Genomic DNA, 21,521 nt, shown 5'->3' with positions numbered 1-21,521 from the left:
GCTTTGAGATCCTAGGAGGAAGAGAAAAGCAAATGATCATCTTATGATCTTACAATTCTCCGCTTTGATCATGAAAGGCTTGTACCGAGAGTTACAGTGCATGGTGGTTTGGTCGAATGGTATGTTGCACCATCTTGCCTGTCGGATGTCTATATTTTCTAACTAGTCCCAGTTATGAGTCTAAGAGGTTTAAAGCAATGTCTCCTCCATCTCCCTTTACAGTCAATTCCACTGTATGACCCCTTGCCCCGTGAGCAGTATGCTCTGTTCATTCAGTTTATTCAGCCTGGGAAAGGGGCTGAAAATCCCTCCACAGTGATGAGGGAAATGGCGAGTTATTGGCTGGCTGGGCCTGCTAAGATCCTGCAACAGGAGGCGAGCACCAACAGAACGTGTATTAATGCAACTCCAAACAGGACAAGCCAGATCCTCAGCTGGTGTAGCTCAGCATAGCCCCAATGAATTACACTGATTTGCACTAGTTTAGGATCTGGCCCTGTGGGCCCCTGCATGGCACACAAGGTGAGACAGAGAAGGTATACACAGCCCTTTTCACTTGCACAGGCAGGTTCCTGGCATTTGAGCCCCTTGAGCATGATTCTCCACTGCCCCTTGAATTGTAATTTACAAAATGGACATAAGATGCTACACTGCGGAGCGGCTGGATTTCATACCCACTCTGGCCAGGCATAAGTGAAAGCACAAGGCTTATGGCAGTTGAGAATCGCTGCCATAAAATAGAAGGGGCGTGGCCACGTGGATTAGGGGAGTCATCGCTGTCCTGCCTGCCAAGCATCTTGCTAGTGACATGGGGTGGCGGTGAGCATGCCCTGCAAATTTCCGAGGCTGTGGTAGCTGCCACTCCTTTGCATGCTTTCCCCTGGCATTGCGGAGGCCTGCCCCCCGGCAAGAAGAGTGCCGTCAGCTACTGCCATCTTGGGCACAGCTCCATAGTCTCTCCAAGCCACCAGCGAGACCTGTGATGCAACAATGCTGAGCAGAATCGGCCTGATCGTCCGAGAGGCTTGGTGACCAGTGAAGCTTTCTGGCTTGTGTCACAGACCATTCACCAGCCTCCCGAGGATGCTCTGGCTTGGCCATGTCAGGAAACCTGCAGGGGGAACCTTTCCATGCTTCCCAAAGAGCAGCCCTCAGGAGTCCTCTCTGACCGCAGAGCCTTTGGGAACTGCAGCGATTCTTGGTGCTGGCCTGCTCTCTGCTGGAAATGCTCAGGCTTGTTTCATAACTACGACTGGAACAACAAAGGGACGCAATGCTAATGAAAAGCAGATGTGGCATGCAATCATCCTCGACAATGGGACTGTGCCATGCTTTGCTTGCTTGGCTTGTATTTTTTTTATTAAGTTGGTGGCTGGATTGCTTCCCGTGGGGGCTCTGGGCCCCTCTTTGGGAGGTGGAGAAGAGGCTGTTGGTTTATTGGCTGGACCCTTGGTAAAGGAGAAGATCATGGCTCTTTTGGCTTGGTGTTAGACTGTTCTAAACAATTCAGAGAAGGGATGCACTGATCTGGTTTTCTGAAGCTGCAGCCACAGAGGGCTTAGGCTGGAGATACTCTGCCAGGCTCCTCCGCGCTGCCTACTTAAAAGAGTGAGTTTGAACAGTGAAACTAAACCCTCTCCACAGCTGAGATGTCCAGTCCGATTAGAGAACAGCCTCCCCTTTGTCTGATGGAACAGTGCGTCCAGTGCATGGGCCAAGCACGGTGCCCCTTGCTGGGTTGTTACTCAGCTCTTGGCTTCCATGGGAGTTTGTCTATGAGGGTTGAGTGCCAGAGAGCTGCCTCCTGCAGCAAAACCCACAGGAGAGGGCTCAGGTCCCTGACTGAGCCGTTCGGGGCAGGGTTTGCCACCCCAGTGGAATGATCTGCAGGGCCCATCTCAAAATTGTATTGATCCCCCAATATATGCCATCCCCATAGAGATCTGGTACCACCTCACTCGCTCTGTGCCCCGGGCATTGACCCCCGCATTTTCTGTCAGCATGGCTCCAATAGAGTTCCCATGGATACCACTTGACAGTTCCCGTCTCTGGGACTCTATCTTAATGGGGTCCCCACTTCGGAGGGAACTCCGTGGGTCAGGGAATACAGTCTCCATGGGGCTAATAGAGGGGCCAACTTGCCTCTCCTTCCCCCATGGCCATCTTCTCTAAGGCAGGGCTGCCCATTCCCTACTCCCAGCCTGCCCAGTCCTGACCCCTCTCCTAGAAAGCCTTTTTTGGGGTCTTGGGGAGGCATGGTGCTGCAATGCCATTCGTTCCCCATTCACATGGAAGAGGGGAGATCTCGGCACAGAGGGATGCCTTCCCATGTGGCCTTGAGGGCACAATCTGGCCCTGAATAAGGACCTCCCTATGCAGGGAATGGCAAAGTTATGTTCATTGAGTCTGGAATCCATCCCTCGTCTGGATCAGAAAGAGACTGCCGTGCCTTGACAACATGCACGCACACACTGCTGCTGTATAATGGAGAGGAAAGCTACAGTACAAGCCAATGAGATGAGACCTCCCAAGGAGGATACACGAGTTTTGATTAAGGCGCTGAGATACAAGGGACAGAAACTGACCTTTGGGGAGGAGCTGAACCAACATGAGGGCAAATTCTCCTTGCAGGTGGCCACTGAAGTCAGTGTAATGAGAGGACAATTTGTATGGTAATTTGTAAACTTTTTATTAGCCTTACAGATGTTTTGTTAGAAGTAACTAGCAGAGGGCAAGTCCGGAAAGATTTTAGGAAAGCTGGTGTTTAGAGCAGGTGAGAACATGTTTCCATGTGTTGTTGGCAGCAATTTGCCACTCCGTTCTCTGCTTCCTTCAAGCAAGCACCTTAGCAATACAATGGGTATTTGCAAACTGCAATTTAAACTAGGGACCAGCTCCTTAGCTTCAGTGGAGATGCTCTGATTTATACCAGTTGAGGATCTGGCCCAGGGAAATCTAACAAAAACCTTCCACTATTTTTAAGGTGCATTTTATGGTTGACCCCCTGACCCTAAAATCTTCCTGCCCCAAACTTGCAACAGAACATGTTACAGGACAACGAATGGGGAAAATCGCCTGAATTTTAATTAAACTTTAGATCTGACCTTTGGCCTAGTGTGTAAAGAATTTCATCTTATTTCTAAACCTCTTAATCAACAAACCTACCCAGGTAAGTAAATGTTTCTAAAGAAGTGTTAGGTTTATAATTTACACTAGACCTGTTTCTCAGATAGCTTAGTCTTGCTTAGGAATAAAACATGACAACAGAATGATTTGTAAGGAGGTGAAGACTTATCTCTGCATCTTGTTGGCTCATCATGAGTCAGCTATCTATCTTTAGAGAATCAGAACAGAAGAGGTGGACTGACTGATTGCTCGTTCCTGCATCATGGATGTATACAAGCACATGATTGGTGCAGCACTGGGATACACATTGTTGTTGTTGTAAGACAGAACCTGAGAAGTCAGTCTTCTTTACCCTATATTCTTTCCACACTTCATCAGTAAGATGGTTCTCCCGCTTGGAGGAGTGATCTGCCAGATGAGTTTAGATATGCTATACTTGAGTAAAGTATTCATTAGAGAGTTCCAAAAGATGTAAGGAAATGTTTAGTGAAACTAGAGCTGATTGGAAAAAGTTTGTTCACTCCATGGAAAAATTGGACAAAAACAAAGAACCTTCTGTTTTTGTTGAAAACTGAACATTTAGTTTTGGATGAAAACTAAAAAAAATTTTGGCTTTTCCATTTTCTGCCAAAAGTTGAATAATTTTAAGGAAAGTGTATGCTGTCCATGAAAATGTTCATTTAATAAAGATCCAATTTTCCACTGGGAGTAAAAAGAGTTTTGATGGAAAATTTGTGGATGAGCCCTAAGTGGAGGTTTGATTGTCTGAATGGAATGGCACGGGGGGGACATAAAATCACTCTAGATGCATAAGTATATAGGCGAGTGAGGGAGCTGGGGGATTGAAATGTAACCAGGGTGAACATCCAGCACTACAATACAAATGATCTGGAAATAAAGTTTGGAATAGATATTAAGCCCATCTGCTCCACAGCAGAAGGCAACTTATTGAGGGGGCTAGGAAGAACCTTGTCCTATGGGCAGATTGTTAGATTGCTGATGGCAGCTTATTTGTGTATTTTCCTCAGAAGCATCCTTTGAGAAAGTGGAGGCTGGCTCTTCTGAGAAGGGGTCTCAGGAGTTGGCAGACGCTGCCTGGAGGAATTCTGCCCAGATACAGGGCCATTCCTCGGTGGGTGCGGGGCATGGGGCAGAAGTAACGGATTCATCTCTTCCAGGACTGACCGCGCTGGCCAATCACTCTGGCTCATGGGGCCCCCCAAAGCATGGTCTCCCCGATTCGCCCTGCCCAAGGGACAGCTCTGTGAGCTGGCAAGGGACTGAAAGTGGATGGACCCCATAGTTGTACAGAACCCCTCTCCTTCCTTGGCCGTCTTGCTCCTCAGCTCTGGAGACTGAAGTCTTCTATTCACCCTGGACAGCAGCAACAAGAAGTTAACCCCCATGGCCGCACCAGTGCACCCCAGCCCTGTTCGGCAGGGATCGCTTTAAGGTGAAAGGGAAGTTCGGTTTTCACGGTTCATTCGGCTTTTGGCTTTTCTCTTAAGACTGGCAACAGGTAGGCGAACTAATGCCAAACAAGTTGTGGTTCTTATGACATGAATTGGATGCCTTTCACAAGGCGACCACTCCTGTAGGGTAACCATATTGAATCCCTAGCATCTTGGCTGGATTAGAACTGAGGAAATCTCCTTATCTCATTACCAGTCCCCCAAGCCTTCCAGCCTAGTTCGAGATTTAAACCTCATGTGCCATTTACTGCCATTTGGCAGCATGAAAGGTCATTGGAATTTCTCCTAATATTATCTCCTTACCACCCAATAACTTGGCTGTCACTTTGAGAGGGCACCATGTTTGTCTGACAAAGGATTCTAGCGCTTTTGAAATTAACGGGACTGCTCCCATGCAAAAGATTATGTATGTGCAGGATCAAGGCCTGAATCTGCAACATGCTCACTTGCATCAAATAAATCCTTAATATTTTGCATGTCTATGAAGCAGTTTCAGCCTGCCTCCTAAACTGATAAGAATTCTGTCTACTGTTAGTTCCTTTGTATAATCGCACAGGATTTTGAACCAAAGTGTTTTCATTCGACTGATAAAATGCCTGAAGTCCAGAGGTCAGGTATTTCTGGAATGTGCACATGTTCACACACTCCGATATGATCCTGCACTCTGGCTTCACACCTGATGATGGGTGCTGGGAAATCCCTTCAGGGGCTTTCATTTTCTTCTTGAGTTTCCCTTTGCTTCCTCATTGCTCAAAATCTCATAGTGGAAAGTTCACATGGATGTCCCACAGGTTGCTTTTGACCACATGTCAGCTCTGGGCTACAACTGAATGCAATCCAACCGAAATCAGAGCAGGCTGCTGCAGGTTGCTCAAATCCATAGAAAGACTCCCACTGGGAATTGGATCAGACTATATAGGGGATTTGTCCAAAAATCAAAAAGTTCTGGATTTTGGTGGGAAGACACTGCAATTCAGTTTTAAATGGCTCTGTATTATCCTGTGTTAGCTTTGACGGGCGTTGACAATCACTCCTGTGTTACTACGTCTTCTCTTGTTGTTATTATTAGTGGCTAGGATTACTACTGCTGCCCAGTGGGGAAAAATCCCTCCCTTGACAGATGGCTCACAAAAACAGGGGAAGTTTTAGCCATGGGAAAATGACTAGCCTTAAGAACGATGTACATGACAGGTATCTCAGTACATGGCTACTTTTCATCACGCAGGCTGAAGCTGTGTGAAAGAGCGCAAGTTCCATTGAGAGTGTACAGGTCAAATTTAGCTGAAGCATAAGTGACCGTCTCTCTATTGACTTCAGTGGAATTATACTATTGGCTCTGTATTTAGCTACAGGAAGCACAGAATAGTAGCATTTACTACAAGGCCTTTTTATTTGGTTTCTATCCACGCTATGATCCCATCAACTGCTACACATGTAAGGCCAAGACCACAAAGAAGATCATGCTGAGGCTTGAGTGTGTGGAGCCCAAATGCAGATCCAAGAGAATGCTGGCCATTAAGAGGTGCAAGCATTTTGAGCTAGGAGGAGACAAGAAGAGAAAGGGCCAGGTGATCCAGTTCTAAACTCAATCTTGTTCATTGTTATGTAATCCATTAAAGTACGTGGAAGGAAAAAAACAAACCCTCTTTGGTGAGATTAAAATCTAGCACTGAGGCCCCCTACCTCTCAGGCTTCAGAGCCGAGCTCCAGGCTGAGCCACAGTCTCTATGCAGCTCCTTTTAGCACTGCGGAGTGAGCCTTGCAAGCCCAAAGCTGTCAACCCGGCTGTAAAGACTTGTCGTTGCTCATTATATAGATGTACCCTTCGAGGCCCTGGCCAAGGGACCTTGGGCTGTATGGGTGCTGTGCATGAGAAGAGTCAGTCCCTGCCCGAAAGAGCTATCTATCTGAATAGACAAGACAGACAACGGAAGTATTATTGTTCCTATTTTACACACGGGAAAGCAAGGCCCTGAGGAATCGAGTAACTTGCCCAACATCAGCTAGCCTGGTGCAAAGTTGGAGTCCTAGCTCAGTGTCTTAATCACAAGACCATCTCTCCTCTCTGGGTCTCACTGCAGATATAATACAGGAGGGGAGGGTTTTTACTTGCCCCACTTTTGTATGAGGTGGGGAGGGGAGGAATATTTCCAAGGGAAGTAATGGACCAAATCTTTTTCTTGTTCCTATCTAAAAGTTAACAAAGTAAAATACAACAGGTAAGAGCTAGCAGAGCACTGCAGCCTCTTCCTTGGGAGGGACCTGCCCGTGGCTGACTGGGACTAAAGCGATAGCAAACTCCTGCGTGTGGGTGTGAAGCTGGTGTCCAATGCATAGATAATTATTGTTGTGTTTATGGAGTAAGGTAGCTAGGAGCCTGCGGGGAAGGACAAGGAGATGACGGCCAAGGAGTGGAAGGAATGACGCACCAGGAATGGTCAGGTGTTTGGACACACGGGATCTGTGTGGGTTTCTGCTAGCCATAGACAGGCATGCTGCTAAATGTCTTGCTGTGAGAGTGGAGTTTTTCAGCACCTGTGAATGGACACGCTGCACTGAGCCAGGGTGTCCGGTTCATCTTGTGCTCACCAAGTGGAGGTTAGATAATTGTGGCTTCCCTGGACTTGATGCTGCTCCCGCTCTTTCCATTGCGCTGCCCCATTAGCACGTCAAAGCCAAGGGAGTGACTCCTCCTGAGCGACAGCAACTTAGATCAGATAAGGTTTGACATGCGGACCTGGTGACAGGGCGTCTTTCTTGTTTTGTGACAGATTCCCACCATGCAGCTGCCTCCACAGCCCAGGTGGGTTGTACCTGGACCTTCTTCCTTGCAGGTTGGGGAGGCAGGCAGAACTAGCCACACTTTCAGTAACTTCAAATGGAGTATTGGGGCCCTTTTGGAACAGGTCAGGTCTACGTCCAATGCTGAAACTTGAGCCATGCCATTGTGGCCATGGCCGGGACTAGCACCATAAGGATCTGTGTTACTGTAATGCTCATCTGTTCAATACCAATAGCACCCTTTGCACTTGAGTTTCTTCATTATGGTTCCCGACACCCATTCGTTTAAGCAAGTCTCTTCTTAGCCGGCTATCCCTTAGCTTCCTCTTCTGCAATACCATTTCCACTTCCATGCTGAAGCCCCTGGTATTATGGGGCATGTAGTCCAATGTGTGCTGTTCACACTACACCACTTACAACTCCTTGGGGTCTTCCGTACTGTAGAAGCTGCAGCTTCAAATCATTATTAGCCAGTACACAGTGGGCTATTGACTTCACTTGTCTGATAGCATCAGGCCTTATTCTCTTCTCACATTGGGGTAAATTGGGAGTCACTATCAGTGGAACTAGTCAATGGAATTCTCCTGGCATAAACGTAGCATAAGTGAGAGCAGAATCAGCCCCTTTCTGGTGACTCAGTACCTACAGTACCTGGGGGGTTGCTACAGCTCTGCATGGTTTTATTATCTGAGCAGGCAAAAGGATTCCACTACGAAGACATCCAGGGTCGAATTCTCTGGCATAACCTCACTGAAATCAATGCATCAGATTCAGCCCACATCCAGCCTAAAAGAGAGGGATGGGGCTCAGTTCTGATCTTATTTCCACCACTGTAAAGGCAGAGTGGTTCCACTGGGCTCAGAAGAGTTTTACTCCACACTTACACCAGGGTAACTGAATGGTTAGTGAGAGTCGGGCCCAGAGCCTAACACAGGCCTGGGAGTCAGAAACTCCTAGATGCTGTTTTTTCATTCTCATAGTGACTTCCATTGTGTCCTTGAGCAAGTCACTCAACCTGTCTTCCCTTGGTTTCCCCCTCTCTGTCATGAGGAGGATGATATTTCCCCACCTTGGAAGCATTCTGAGGATTAATTACGGCAGATGGTGTTTGTCAGTTGTTATCTATATGTACTAAAACAGTGTTTGGTCCACATTCCAGGCTAATGACTGTAGCACTCCTCTAGGCAAGTAGACACACTTGAAAGTCTAGCACCGGCTCAGAGCCAGTTCTCCAGAATGCTGCACAGACAGGGCCCTGTGCCTGATGTGATTGTGTGGACATATAATTCCCTTGGTTTTTCAGCTTGGGTAATTGACCAACAGAATCTAAGGTTTCATTTAATCAAAATAGTGTCCACCCTTTCTGGGTGGGAAGGTAACCTTCCATGAGTAAAGCAATGCACTGGCATCTACCTGAGTCTGTAGATTGCCCAAAACAATAGTTCTGAGTGAGGGAGTTGTTAACTCTGAAACCTAATGGTGACTGTTTAAATGTCAGTATTGTTCAGCAGGCTCATCAAGCTAAAGTACATTACTGTTGCACTGAGTGGCAGGTATTGGGATAGGATGCAGCAGGCAGCTAGCTGCTCTCAAGATTTGCCAGGGAGGGGAATGAGGAATTCAAACTCCCCCATCACCTCCACCCTCCCTAATGCCAAAAGCCTCAACTTCCTCCCAGGGGCCAAAATCCAATGTGAATTCCTTGCTTTCCTGAGTTCTGAAACTCCAACTGTTCCCTACCCTCTTTGTCAAAACTTCCAGCTCCCCCCACAACAACTTGTCCCGTGCAGATATGTGTCTCAGCACATCAACCATGGCACAGAGTAAAATGAATTAAATTCAAAAATAGAGGGCAAAGGATAGTGCCTCAGCTGTGCAGGGCAAAGGGGGTGGAAGGGGGATGGTGGTGTGTAATTCAGGGGTCTCTCCTTGCAGGCCAGTGTGCCAACACAGTACACAGGCCCTTTCATAAAGATAAGATCCAGTGGGCAAAACGTTTGATCCAATGCCCAGTGTAGTCAATGGGAGTCTTTCTAATAACGTCAGTGAATAATGGATTGGACTCTATAGTCTGTCCTCTGTTACATGCATGTAAGCAATGCCACTGATTTCAATAGGGCTGCACCCAGGCAGCAGAGCAGGGTTTAGCCTAGTGAGCATAACCAGCCCAATTCTGGTTTCCCTTCATTTTTCTACCATGAGAAACTCTGCTTTGAACAACAAATGGTTCATGTGTACACATCACATCAGCATTGCACACAGGCGGCCTAAATCAGACCTCGTTTATACAGATCTTATCTGCAACGTGTATTAGGAATGGAGCACGACTGCCGACCCTGCAGGCAAAGTGCTGTGCAGAGAGATGTGTGGAACAATGAACCATTAGCCCAAACCGCTTCTTTTATATCCTTGGGGGCAACAGCTTTAGGAAGAAACCACTGGAGACATAGAGCACTGTACCCCTTAACAGCAGCCATTTATTGCCACAAACCAAAAATGAGCCAAAACTGGCTGGGCTACCCCCTAATAATCTAACTCAGTTGCCATAGCAACAACAAGGTTCTATTACCATGACAACCAAATACACAACATATTCCTCCCCCCTGAATAAGAACAGCCCCTAAATAAAACAAAACACTAAACTAGAGAAGGAGGGTAGACTGCCTCCGTTCCCGGCTAAACCCCGGGGATTATTTTGCCCCATAACCATGGGTTTGCCCTGGCTAAAGATCCAGCCATTGAGGAGGCCTTCTGTCTCTAGGTGGATTACGGCGGACTTCTGGTGGTGTTGCTCCCAAAAGTGTCTTGGGCGCAGGCCTGACAATGGGCTCAGGGTTCATAGGCGAATGCGTGAGGATGTGGTATCAGCTCATTCCAGGCAGGGGGGTATCTCTGCCGCTGGCAGTAATGGAGGGGGAAAGTCAGGAACAGGTGACTCTTGATTCGGTGTCTCGCCAGAAGTGGTGAAGTCAGGCAACTCAACTGAAGATGTGTCCTGAGGACTGGTCTGACCTGGCAGCAGCTGATCTACATGTCGCCGCCAGGTGAGATCCTCTGCAGTCCGAACTGTGTCGGAAACAGGCCCTGTTTGAGCGATGACAGTGGCCAGTCCCATGGGTGTAGGGGTGCCCACTGGGGTGCGTTCCTCACACCTTGACATGACATACAAGCTCTTGCCTTCTCTTTAATAGCACTGTCCAATCCAGGCCACCAAAAATAGCTTTGTGCAATTTCCTTCATGCGCACTATTCCACGGTGACCAGAATGTAGCTGTTCTAACATCTGTGATCTCAGTGGCGGTGGGATAATGACATGTTTCCCCCACAACAAACAACCAGATTGGATCGATAACTCCGTCCTCCTGGACATGTAGGTAACAAGGTCGGGTGAGACTGGAGAGGTTCGTCAAGATGTTCCATGCATCACCAGGTCCATAACTTGGGACAATACGGGGTCAACTCGAATTGCCGCCTTTACCCGAGTAGCGGTGATGGATGTATTCTCTACCTGTTCAAAGTAAAATTTCCTTTTGGGCAATATCTTGACATTTGACTGGCAAAGGTAGCCTTGAGAGACCATCCGCATTGCTATGCAGAGTGGATTTCCGATATTTCATTTCATATGTGTGCACGGAAAGCAACAATGCCCAACGTTGCATACGACTAGCAGCTAATGGGGGAATGCCTGTGTGAGGTCCAAAAATTGAAGTCAGAGGTCGATGGTCTGTGAGAAGAGTAAACTTCTGTCCGAACAGGTACTGATGAAACTTCCAAATTCTGAAAATGATTCCCAATGCCTCATGTTCGATTTGGGCATAGTTAGTTTCTGCTTTGCTTAGAGTGCGTGAAGCAAAAGCAATAGGTCTCTCTTCTCCTGAAGGCATAATGTGTGACACGACCGCTCCCACTCCATTGGGGAAGTATCGCAGGCCAACTGTAGGAGTAATGCTGGATCAAAGTGCATCAGAACTTCAGAATTTAGCAATGCATCCTTAGCTTTGTTAAATGCAACATCACAGGCTTCAGTCCACTTCCAGGCCTTGTTCTGCCCAAAGAGTTCGTGAAGTGGTTTTAGCAGTGTGGCTAACTGTGAGATGAACTTTCCATAATAGTTTAATAGTCCTAGAAACGAGTGAAGCTGACTAACATTTCAAGGAGGGGGAGCCTCCACAATAGCCTTGCAGGGGCCTTATGAAGACCTGTAGCATCAATGATGTGTCCCAAATATTCAAGAGAGGGCTGGAAGAATTCACACTTGTCTTTGCGGACTCGTGGGCTATACTCTTCCAGTCTTTGAAGGGTAGCCTCTAAATTCTTTAGGTGATCCTCCTCATTCCTTCCAGTGACCATGATGTCATTCAGATAGCACTGGACTCCTGGCAAGCCACACAAGATCTGATCCATAGCCCTCTGGAACAGGGCGGAAGCAGTCGTTATTCCGAAGGGTAAGATGACAGTATCAATAAAGCCCCTTATATGTCACAATAGTAAACAGCTCTTGGGACTTTTCATCGATGTGCATCTGTAAATACACTTGACTCAGATCAATCTTACTGAACTTTTGTCCCCCAGCCAGGCCTGCGAAGAGGTCATCGATGCGGGGAAGCGGGTATTGCTCTGCACACAACTCTGGGTTGACAGTGACTTTAAAATCACCTCAAATCCGGAGGGAGCCATCTTTCTTCACTATTGGAACGATAGGAATTGCCCATGGGCTATGGGTAACTGGTACTAGGACTCCATTTGTGACCAGTCTGCTTCAACCTTTGACCTGATGACATACGGCACAGTTCTGGCTTTCAGATATTTTGGTTGACTGTCAGGTTTAATGTTCAATGTCACAGTGATTCCCTTCATACTTTCCAGATCCTTTCCAAAAACAGCAACGTTTCCTTAGTATAGCGGGCAGACTGGTTTCTTCTTTAGTCACTCGGTGCACTTCTGCCCAGTTCAGCTGGATCTTCCTAAGCCAAGACCTACCTTTTATTTGGCTTCTGAGCCTCCTGACCATGGTTCAAGTCTTCCTCTACACCCATGAAAGCTAGACACTGACAGTGGGGCCTTAGGCCCTGACAAGGACTCCTAAGCCCTTCTGTAATACCAGTAGTAACTATTATATCAAAGCTGCGATTCCTGTGTCATCACTTGACTCCAAGAGCTGCGGGTCTTAGGGGGAAAAAAAACCCCACAGCATGAGACTGGTGCTAAAACCCTGCGAGTTGCCATGATACGCCTGCACCTCATCCACAGAGCCAGGGCTGTTTAGCCTCGTCCAGTCTTTCCTCTGCTGCGTGTGTCTGGCCATAGCATTCCCAGCAGGAGATCCAGCATCCTGCTTCCTGGGTCCAGGCCCTCCTCTCCCATTGACCTCCAGCAGAGATGAGGATGCTCAGCAGACCACAGGAGGCAGCTCTCAGGACCAGGCCTTATATACACCTACACCTAATACTCAAGGTAGGGTGACCAGAGAGCAAATGTGAAAAATCAGGACGGGGGTGGGGGTAATAGGAGCCTATATAAGAAGAAGACCCAAAAATCTGGACTGTCCCTATAAAATTGGGACATCTGGTCACCCTAACTCAAGGGGCCACGTTTGCAGGATCAAATGTCTCTGTTTTCAGTGCCTGGTAACGTTCGTGATGGGTGTAGAGGGCTGTCTTGTTCTGGATTGCCTGAATGCTAAGTAAGTGTGTGTGTGTGTCTTTAAAGCCCAGTTTGGGAGGAGATGCTGTTTGACAGTGAGAGAGACCACGGAAGCTGACCCCAAACATGCATAGGTATTTTTGGCTCCCCTGCAAAGTCCTGCTGCCCCACTAGTGTTCCCAGGGGGAAGTGCAAGCCAAAAGGAGCCGGTGCTGGTGGAGGTTAATTCCCAGGCAGGGTTCAGAGATGGCTCATGGAGGCACTCCCAGCAGGCAGTTAACTGTGCAGCTGAGCCTATTTAAGTGTAACACTTTAGAGGAAAAGAGTGCTACTCTCCTATGAGAATAAGGTAAGGGCTGCTGACCACAGGGCAGAGAAGGCTGGCGTGACCTAGGAGCTCCTCTGGATTGGATTGCACCTGTTGGCTTTCCTTTTTGCAGCACTGCCTGGAATGAATGTTCAGCTAGAGACTTTTACCAAGGGGGTGCCTGTTCAAGTTAAACCAGAGTCCTTGCATTACATCCCATCTGAAGAGAGGGTGATTTAGGTTCAAACCTGAGCCTCTTAAACCCTGTCATTCCCCACCCAATCCCACTGGCCTTGCAGTGGGATAATAGCTAGCTATTGATACTGTCTTTAACGGCCAGTATTGGTGCTAACTGGGTCAGTGCTTTTCTTCTCGTTCATGGGAAACATTACTGGATCTCGTAGTCTCTGCAACTCGCTCATGGGCTGAGGAGAGACTGAACCCTTAATTTTCCTTTACGGAAGGAAGATCTGTCTGTGTGAGGCAGCAATGAGCAAGTGAGCTGGGTGAGTTCCGTGGGTAGCAGTTAGATCCAAGCTGCAGGCCTGGGAAAGTAGCTCAACAGTCAAATTGTAAACTTGGGCAAAAAGCAGAGCGTGCTGACAGGTAGTGTGAGTGGGTAATGGTGAGCTGGGAAGGAAAGCAAGGAGGCGGGGGTGTAACGTAACCAGGGATAAAATAAGAACGGATCAGAATCTTCTCCTACAACTTGAACTGAATTTTCAAAAGTTTGAAAAAGTTTAATGTAGCTTCCACCCTCTCTCAAAAATCATTTTCCTGGCTCTTCACTTTATTGCTTTGATCTAGCTCAGCATATTGGAAGCCTCAAAATACAGCAAGACAGCCTATTTCTCCCCAACTTCCTGGCTGATTAGGAGTACCAAAAACACTGATTCTCAGAAGACAACTTTATCCTCTGTTGACTTCCAGGCCAGGTTTGCCTACCCAAGGGGTCTGGCTAGTTTGGAGAAGCTGCCGCACAAGAGTCAAACTTCTCTGCTTTGCTGAATCAATTGTAAATTCCGAACCTTCTATAAACCATCCAGCCCTAGTTCTAATTTGCAAGCTCAGATTGTGTTTGGAGGCTGGAGAGAGTCCAGGTTTCCTTCTTGCTACAATGAATCATTCAGCCTTCAGAGCGGCCTAGCCTTGGCTCCTGGGAATTTTAGCATCGTTTCCATTGTGCATGGAGGAACAGTGCAACTATATTTAACCCTGTTCCCCTTCAGCCTTCTACAGCTTTAGCACAATTGCTTGTTTATAATCCAAGATATAAAAAATGGGGAAAAATCCTGAAGCCATTATGCAGGCGAAATTGGCCTCGAAGTCCATGGATTCTAAAGGACTGCCTCTCCAGTTAAGTCCGTCTCCTGTCCCTTCCACTCAGGCAGGTCGTCTTCGCCCTTATAGATCCACTCTGCCGAGCCCTGCTGTCCAAAAGCTCACTCTTGGTGTACTCAATACAACACATGAGCAGTATCTTCCCCTCTGAGGTTGCATAATATATCCAGAAAAATAAAATCACCAGAGAGAGGTTGTATTTAATTTGCAGTTCCAAAGCTGCATCACTTCCCCTTCAATAGCTAATATCTCTGCTGCTGTCTGTCACTTGAAACCACTATTTTGATAAGAGGTCCTTCTTTCTGAGTGCACTTTCCACACACATTTCTCTACCCCCAGTTCAGCTATGGGTGCAAATCTGGTTCTTTCCACCTCTAATTACCTGCCCGTGGGGGCAAATCAGGATAAGTAGAGATGCAAGTACTGTGATTTGCACCTGCAATTCATTTTTGCTGGTGTAAACTCCCCCCAAACGGCCCTTTGGAAATGTTTAACCCCTAGCACCCCATTCTCTTGCTTGGCTCTGTCTTGATTCCTTTTTCATCTGGATAATATAACTTAGCACCTGGCTAGCTGTGGCCTTGTGGCATGCCAGGCCTGTGGGAGCACGGTGTAACTCAAGCTGCCAAGCATGTGTTTTTCAGCTGGTTCCTTCCCATTCATTTTGAAGTGGGTGTGTTTGAGTTAATGAAGGAGACTGAGTATAACACAAACACAGAGGGCCATTCCAAGTCTCCACCCTAGATGCCTCTCCATAACTGATCCTTTAAAAAAGAAACCAACCCACACAGATGACATGCTTATTGGATCTCACCAGGGTTCTATCAAAGGAGAGTGTCAGGGGAACCTTTAACAATTCCAAGAACAGTCACTTTTCCGAACAGCAACACAACAAAAGAGTTTCCAGTCAATTTTGCAGAGGAATCGGTCCAGTTTCTTTTTCAGTTTTCCCTGGGGGTTTGTTAGGAGTGATCAGGAATGTCATCCTCCACTAGCATGGAAATTCTGAATGTGCCCAGGGATGCAGGAGGTGGGGGAGATGAGAGAGGTTTCTCTGACCTCCTGGAGGAGCTCCAGATTAGAGGGAGAGTGTATGGAGAAAAGAGAGAGATCATTATTAGCAAAGAGGGGGATGCTGGGGGGAAAAGGTCCTGGAGCTGGGAGCAGAGGGTGGAGCTGATTGAGGAGTGGAGGGAGGCAGCGATTCTACACCGGGAATATTAGAAGGTGGTGGGGATCCTAGCTGGGGAAGGAGTGGAATAATAGAGTGGAGGTGGGGTTGGGTCCTGGCAGATGTAATTTACTTGTTGCCCCCCAAAACATTCCCAAAGAGGCTTGCCCCACAGCAGTGGGCCTGATCATCACAGAGGATGGGACGAACTCTGTAACTGCTGGGGATCATGGCACAAAGGCTGAGTAAGTAACAAGAAGGACTGAGAGGGGGATAGATTAGCTAACAAGACCTCATGGAGGAAAGAGCCTCAGATACAATCCAAGCAAGCTGCTCTGTAATGGGGTGGCAGGTGCTTTGTGCCGTCTATTCTCATGGATAAACTGTTTCCACCACTAGCTGGATGGCTGACGATAGGTGTCAACAACAGGTTGACTCTCTACCCTAGACAGAGCTTTGCTCTCCAAGGGTACATTTGCCTGCCCCTGTAGAGACTGGATAATCCATCCACGGGCCTGTTTACCACAGGGTTCCAGTACATACTAACAGACACAGTTCATTGCTAATGGGTGCTTCTAGCCAGACTCTCTGCCAAGGGATTAGAGCCTGATCCTGTGAAGGGCAGACCACCTTCAGCTCCTGTTGAAATCAATGGGTGTTTGAGGGCAGTCAGCCCCACGCAGGATCGGACCCTTTAAACTTCCCCATGGGGGGCCATCGAACATTTGCAGCATTTGCCCCAGTAGCACTGTGCAGCGTTCTAATCACCCGGCCTCTGGATTTCCCTTGCCTGCTGGCCAGAGCTGGCACAGCGCCCAGGGGGCGTCTCCTTTTGGCACCGGTTCCCTGTGCACAGAATACATTAATTCTTGTTTATCAAATCAGCATGGGTTGATTTGTTACAACCTGGACACATTGAGACATGTTCTTCTGCCTTGGAATTGGCCCTTTCAAGGAGACATAAATAAGGTGCATGGCAGCATTGTGGGGAGGAAGGGGAGACACGCCCTGGAGAGATTAAAGTCTGGAATGTGCCGACAACCCCAACAAGCACAATTTTGAAAAGCAGGGAAGCCAAAGGAAACAGCAGCGCCAGTTCTACTGTCCTCACACTGGGCAACCCCAGAAAAGCTGCATGCAAAGTAATGCTCTCTCTGCTGTGCGTCTGTTGTCTTTGCACCTCTCAGATGCCCTGCAAGCACCTGCTCGCCGGGCTCTTGCTCGGAAGCATGGCTACAGATCTGCTTGGGTCTACTCTCTCCAAGGAACACGTAGGAATTGCTAATTGTTACCTTTCCACTTTATAATCTGCATCTTCCCAGCTCAGGGAGAGCCTGAATTCTACAGGCTGCAGTGGCTGGCAATGCCAATAGCCTAGTATGAAGGGACACAGAGTACTCACCTCTTCTTCTGTACCGTGGGGCTGTATTTCCCTTTGTTTCTTTTCCTGAAGAGAGAGTTCATCGTGATTTCCCTGGTGCTAGCAGCTGCCTCAGTGCAAAATGCTGGCTGCCAGCTCCTTCCCCAGCTGGCTAAAGGAGATTGCTGCTAGATCCTGCAGGTACAGTGCACTTTTTGGGAAGGAAGGAAGAGGGAAACTTGCAGCTGCCTCCAGTCCTGCTCTGTCACTACTCCAGGGGTGTGAGTTCTCCCACTAAACTGGGTAGGGCTCTCCCAGAGAAGGTGGTGCTTACCTACCACACATGTCACTGACACAGGCGGAGCTACATGCAGTTCCCCAGTCTGCTTTTGCCTGGAGCAGAAAAGAGGTTACTAAAAGTGATGATGAGCGATATAAATCTGTGCGTGTATGGCTGAAGGTCAGGGCTTACTACAGCCACTAGCAGGAATTAAGCATTCCAGTCTGTTGCCATCCTGTTGTTAACAGAGGCAGGGAATGACTGTAGGTCGAGCCCCCAGAATGTGCCTCGCAAACCAAGTGGAGATGAGAGCTGTGTAACTGATTATTTTTCAGTTTCCTGGCAATTCTGAAAAATTGGGAAAATATCCTTTGTTTGCCAGGAGCTGGGAATGGGCAACAGGGGATGGCTCACTTGATGATTACCTGTTCGTTCCCTCTGGGGCACCTGGCATTGGCCACTGTCGGAAGACAGGATGCTGGGCTAGAGGGCCCTTTGGTCTTACCCAGTCTGGCCGTTCTTAGCAAGTTGTAGGTTGAGTGAAATGTTTCACTCAACCCAAAACTGAACGCTTCATGCTGACTTTGAGTTTTTTAAAACCTTTAAAAAATAACATCTAAGGAAACGTCAAAATGACAAGTTGTTTTCAGCAGAAAAATGGAGGAAATTGATAACGGAGTCTTGCTTCCACAAAATGGAGAGTGTGTATAATTAAGCAATTGGGAGCAACTGTTCTGTCTGGATTTTGCTGACATGTGAGATTAAACAAATGACTACAGGATTGTGTAGACTTCATCAGGGCTGAATCCACCACTGGTTATGTCCTGAGGGCAAGTCAGTGCAGGATTTGGCCTACTGATCCTGATTCTCCACTTGCACTGTAACTCCACTGATATCAGGGCAGTTCATGCGGGCATGCGTCAGTGCACAGGAGATCAGAATTAGGCCCATTCCCTCTGCACTGTGTGGGATGCATGTGTTCGAACTGGTCAGGAGTGGTTGCTTGGTAGGCAGAACTGTCGAGTGGTTAGAGCAGGGGATGGGGCCTGCTCTCTGTGATGTCACTCATTTGATGCAGAATGTGACCGTAGGCAAATCGGTAACGGCTATGTTTTCCACGGAGGCAAGGGATTTTTTGGCTGCCTCTGTTCTTGGGTGTGAGCCCCAGACAGAGACAACTTCTGAGAGGCGCTGAGCATCCACAGCACCCATTGAGTTCAACTGGAGTTGTGGGTGCTTAGTTCTGCTGAAGATCAGGCCAAAGTGGTGTCAAGTTGGGCATCCAACAGGAGTAGCTTGTCTGAGAATTCTGTCCTTACCATGTCTGTTCCTCATGGTCTGTCTGTGGATGGGGACAATGATCCCAATCTACCACACTAAGGGTACATCTGCACAGCAAAAACCCCCAAACCACACGGCAGTGAGGCATGGAGCCCGGGTCTCCAGACTTGGGCTTGCGGGGCTTGCATTACGGCACCAAAAACAGCTGTGTAGACACCCGGAGAGTGGATTTCAGACCCCAAGCTCCAGCCTGAGCTGGAACATCTATGTGGCTATTTTTAGTGCCGTAGCATGAGCCTGACCCCGTGTCTGAGACTTGCTGCTGTGGCGTTGTTTTTTTTTTGCTGTGTAGACATACCTAAAGGGCCTGATTCTCATTCACACTCGGGCCCCTTTACATCAATGGGGCAGTGCAAAGAGGGGTAATAGAAATGAGACTCTGGCCTTAATGTTGCCAATTCTGTTCTGTTCAGGTTCTCCTACCACCCTTGCCCTAGCATCTGAGTGCTAGTAAAGGGCTGGGGGCCCCGTGGCCGGAAGCTGCTACAGAAGTTCATGGCAGCAGCCCTTGTGTCAGATTCCTCATCAAATGTTCAAGGGGATTCTTCTCCGAGCTGAAAGAGTCCACTCCTTCTCCCCAGCATTGCCAATCATTTCCAGCTGCTAGAGCTGCCAAACGTGGCCCAGGCATTCTCCCCGCATACTGGAGTATGTCGGCTCAGGGAGAGGTGGGATAATGAATGACTCTGACAGGCCAAAGGACACTGGGTTGTTTAGCTATAGGCTCATTTGTCTGCAGGGAAACACGAGCTCCAAAGAGCTGCCTGTTGATCTGAATTAAATTCAGATCCTTTTAAGAGAGCCCCGTGGTTCCTCTAGGGTGTGGGTGTATGTATGCTGCAGCTATGGCCTCTTTTAACAGTACTGTTAATTAATTATTTCAAACCAGCTTGGCTGAGAGCCTAAAACCCCCAGCAGATCCCTAATCCAGTGCCTGATGGAGCGTGCGTAACCTTGGCACGTGCTCCCCGCGCTGCCCAACACTGGAAAAATGCAGGCCTTGGCAGCCTCAGGACTGTCCCATGGCTGCCCTCTCCATGTGCAAGGTGTGGGACTGTGCCCCACAGGGCTATGCATAGAGGGGAGTCTGAGTGGTCTATCACACCATTGCACTATCTGAGCACCTCACGGGCTTTCATGTAGCCATCCTCCCAACACCCTTGTGTGCTATTGTCCACGGAGTACAGATGGGGCACTGAGTCACAGAGAGACTAGGTGACTTGCCCAAGGTCACAGAGCAAGTCTGTGGTGCAGCAAAGACTCAAACCCATCCCTCCCAAGTCCTAGGCTAGTGCCCGAAACACTGGACCTCCTGCCTCTCTATGCACAGATCTCTCCACTCTCACATGAAAGGGAGTGCCAGCTAACTCCATTACACCATTTCCCCTTCTTCTCCAGCCCTCAGAGAGCCCTGCAGGGACGCCAGGATCTGCATGGGGGCAAGACTGGGAAAGGAGGTGTATGAAGGAGATGTGTCTAAATCTCCTAGTCTGCGGTGAAACGCTCAACCAAGCTATTTACTGCATTATTGCAAACTGCTGCATTCTGGGGTTACTCCACAGTAACCACATGCTAAACCCAGGGGCAACCAGGTCTCTAGTATCACACCGTAACATGCCTCTCTCCTGGTACTGTGAAAAGTGACCGGAGGCAGCTGGCTTGTGAAGTACCACAATCAGTGGACGTAGATAGGTACCAGTGGTAGTGCTGACGTAGAAGGGAGAGGGAAACCTGCTCAGCTAGCCCTGTTGAGCAGCTAACTAGGACCTGAACATATTGGATGGGGATGCTCTCAAATACCTGTTCTATGTGGCTAAGTCTTTATCTCCACAGCTGGAGGCACCAGCAATCTACCTATGCAAATTGGGTTAACAGTATATGAGCAGGTGTGTTAAAGACAGACAGGTTCATGTGGGCTTGCTTATAATAAATAATACTTTTCACTCCTACAATATCTTCCGTCGGAGGAGCTCGGAGAGCTTCCCAGAGAAATCTTAGCCTCACCACGTCCCGGTGAGGTAGGTAAAAGTTACTTCCATTTTCCAGATGGGGAAACTGAGTCACTGAGCAATAAAATGAGCCCAAGCCTCTAAGTCTTTTTCTGATTTCAGTGGAAATTAGGAGCCTAAGTACCTGTGAGGATCTGGGCCTAAGTCACTTGACCATGGCCTGCCAGGCAGTCTGTGGGAGAGGTGGGAATGCAGGTCTCCTGCCAGTGCTTTAACCTCCCCATAACATTAACACAGGGATGAGAAAGGACAGGGTAAATGCTGAGACTGGGGGTCCATGACAATTTACACCAGCCGAGGATCTGCCTCTCCATCTTTCCCCCCTGTAATACACAGCATTGACTCCATTGCTAGTGCTTGATTAAACAAATAATCAGCAGCAATACTGACAAGTGAAATGAGTGTGCTAGAAGCTGCTTTAGTGAACACCGAGCTCCTGCTTGTCCTCTTCCAGTGCCCCGCGTCTGTGATCTGTGGTGCATCTATCCTGTTCTGTACTGGCTCCCAGTGACAGAGTGCAGCAGGCAGCTGTAGCTAGCTAGTGAGAGAACTATTTCATTAGCTAGCATTTTGCAATGAAAGAGGGGATTTGAGGTGCTAACGTGAGGTGACATCACTCCCCTACCTGGAGGGGAACTGAACAAATAGTGTGAGGTGCTGCCAAGCTAGCGATAGGGGTGGAAAGGAAAGA

At 48.2% G+C, this 21,521-nt stretch overlaps 1 protein-coding gene across 1 annotated transcript in view; it reads right to left on the bottom strand.

Annotated features, from left to right (window-relative positions):
* The window catches only part of PPL (periplakin), a 54,689-nt gene extending 37,185 nt beyond the window's left edge, over positions 1-17,504 (bottom strand). Inside the window, exon 1 of the mRNA XM_007055837.4 lies at positions 17,243-17,504. Coding sequence (XP_007055899.2) covers positions 17,243-17,304 — 62 coding nt within the window. The 5' untranslated portion in view covers positions 17,305-17,504. The remainder of the gene's footprint in view (positions 1-17,242) is intronic.
* Positions 17,505-21,521: the final 4,017 nt, after the last annotated feature.

The sequence above is a fragment of the Chelonia mydas genome, chromosome 10 (assembly GCF_015237465.2).
Source record: "Chelonia mydas isolate rCheMyd1 chromosome 10, rCheMyd1.pri.v2, whole genome shotgun sequence".
NCBI classification, from domain to species: domain Eukaryota; kingdom Metazoa; phylum Chordata; order Testudines; family Cheloniidae; genus Chelonia; species Chelonia mydas.
This window is presented reverse-complemented; position numbering and strand designations above follow the sequence as displayed.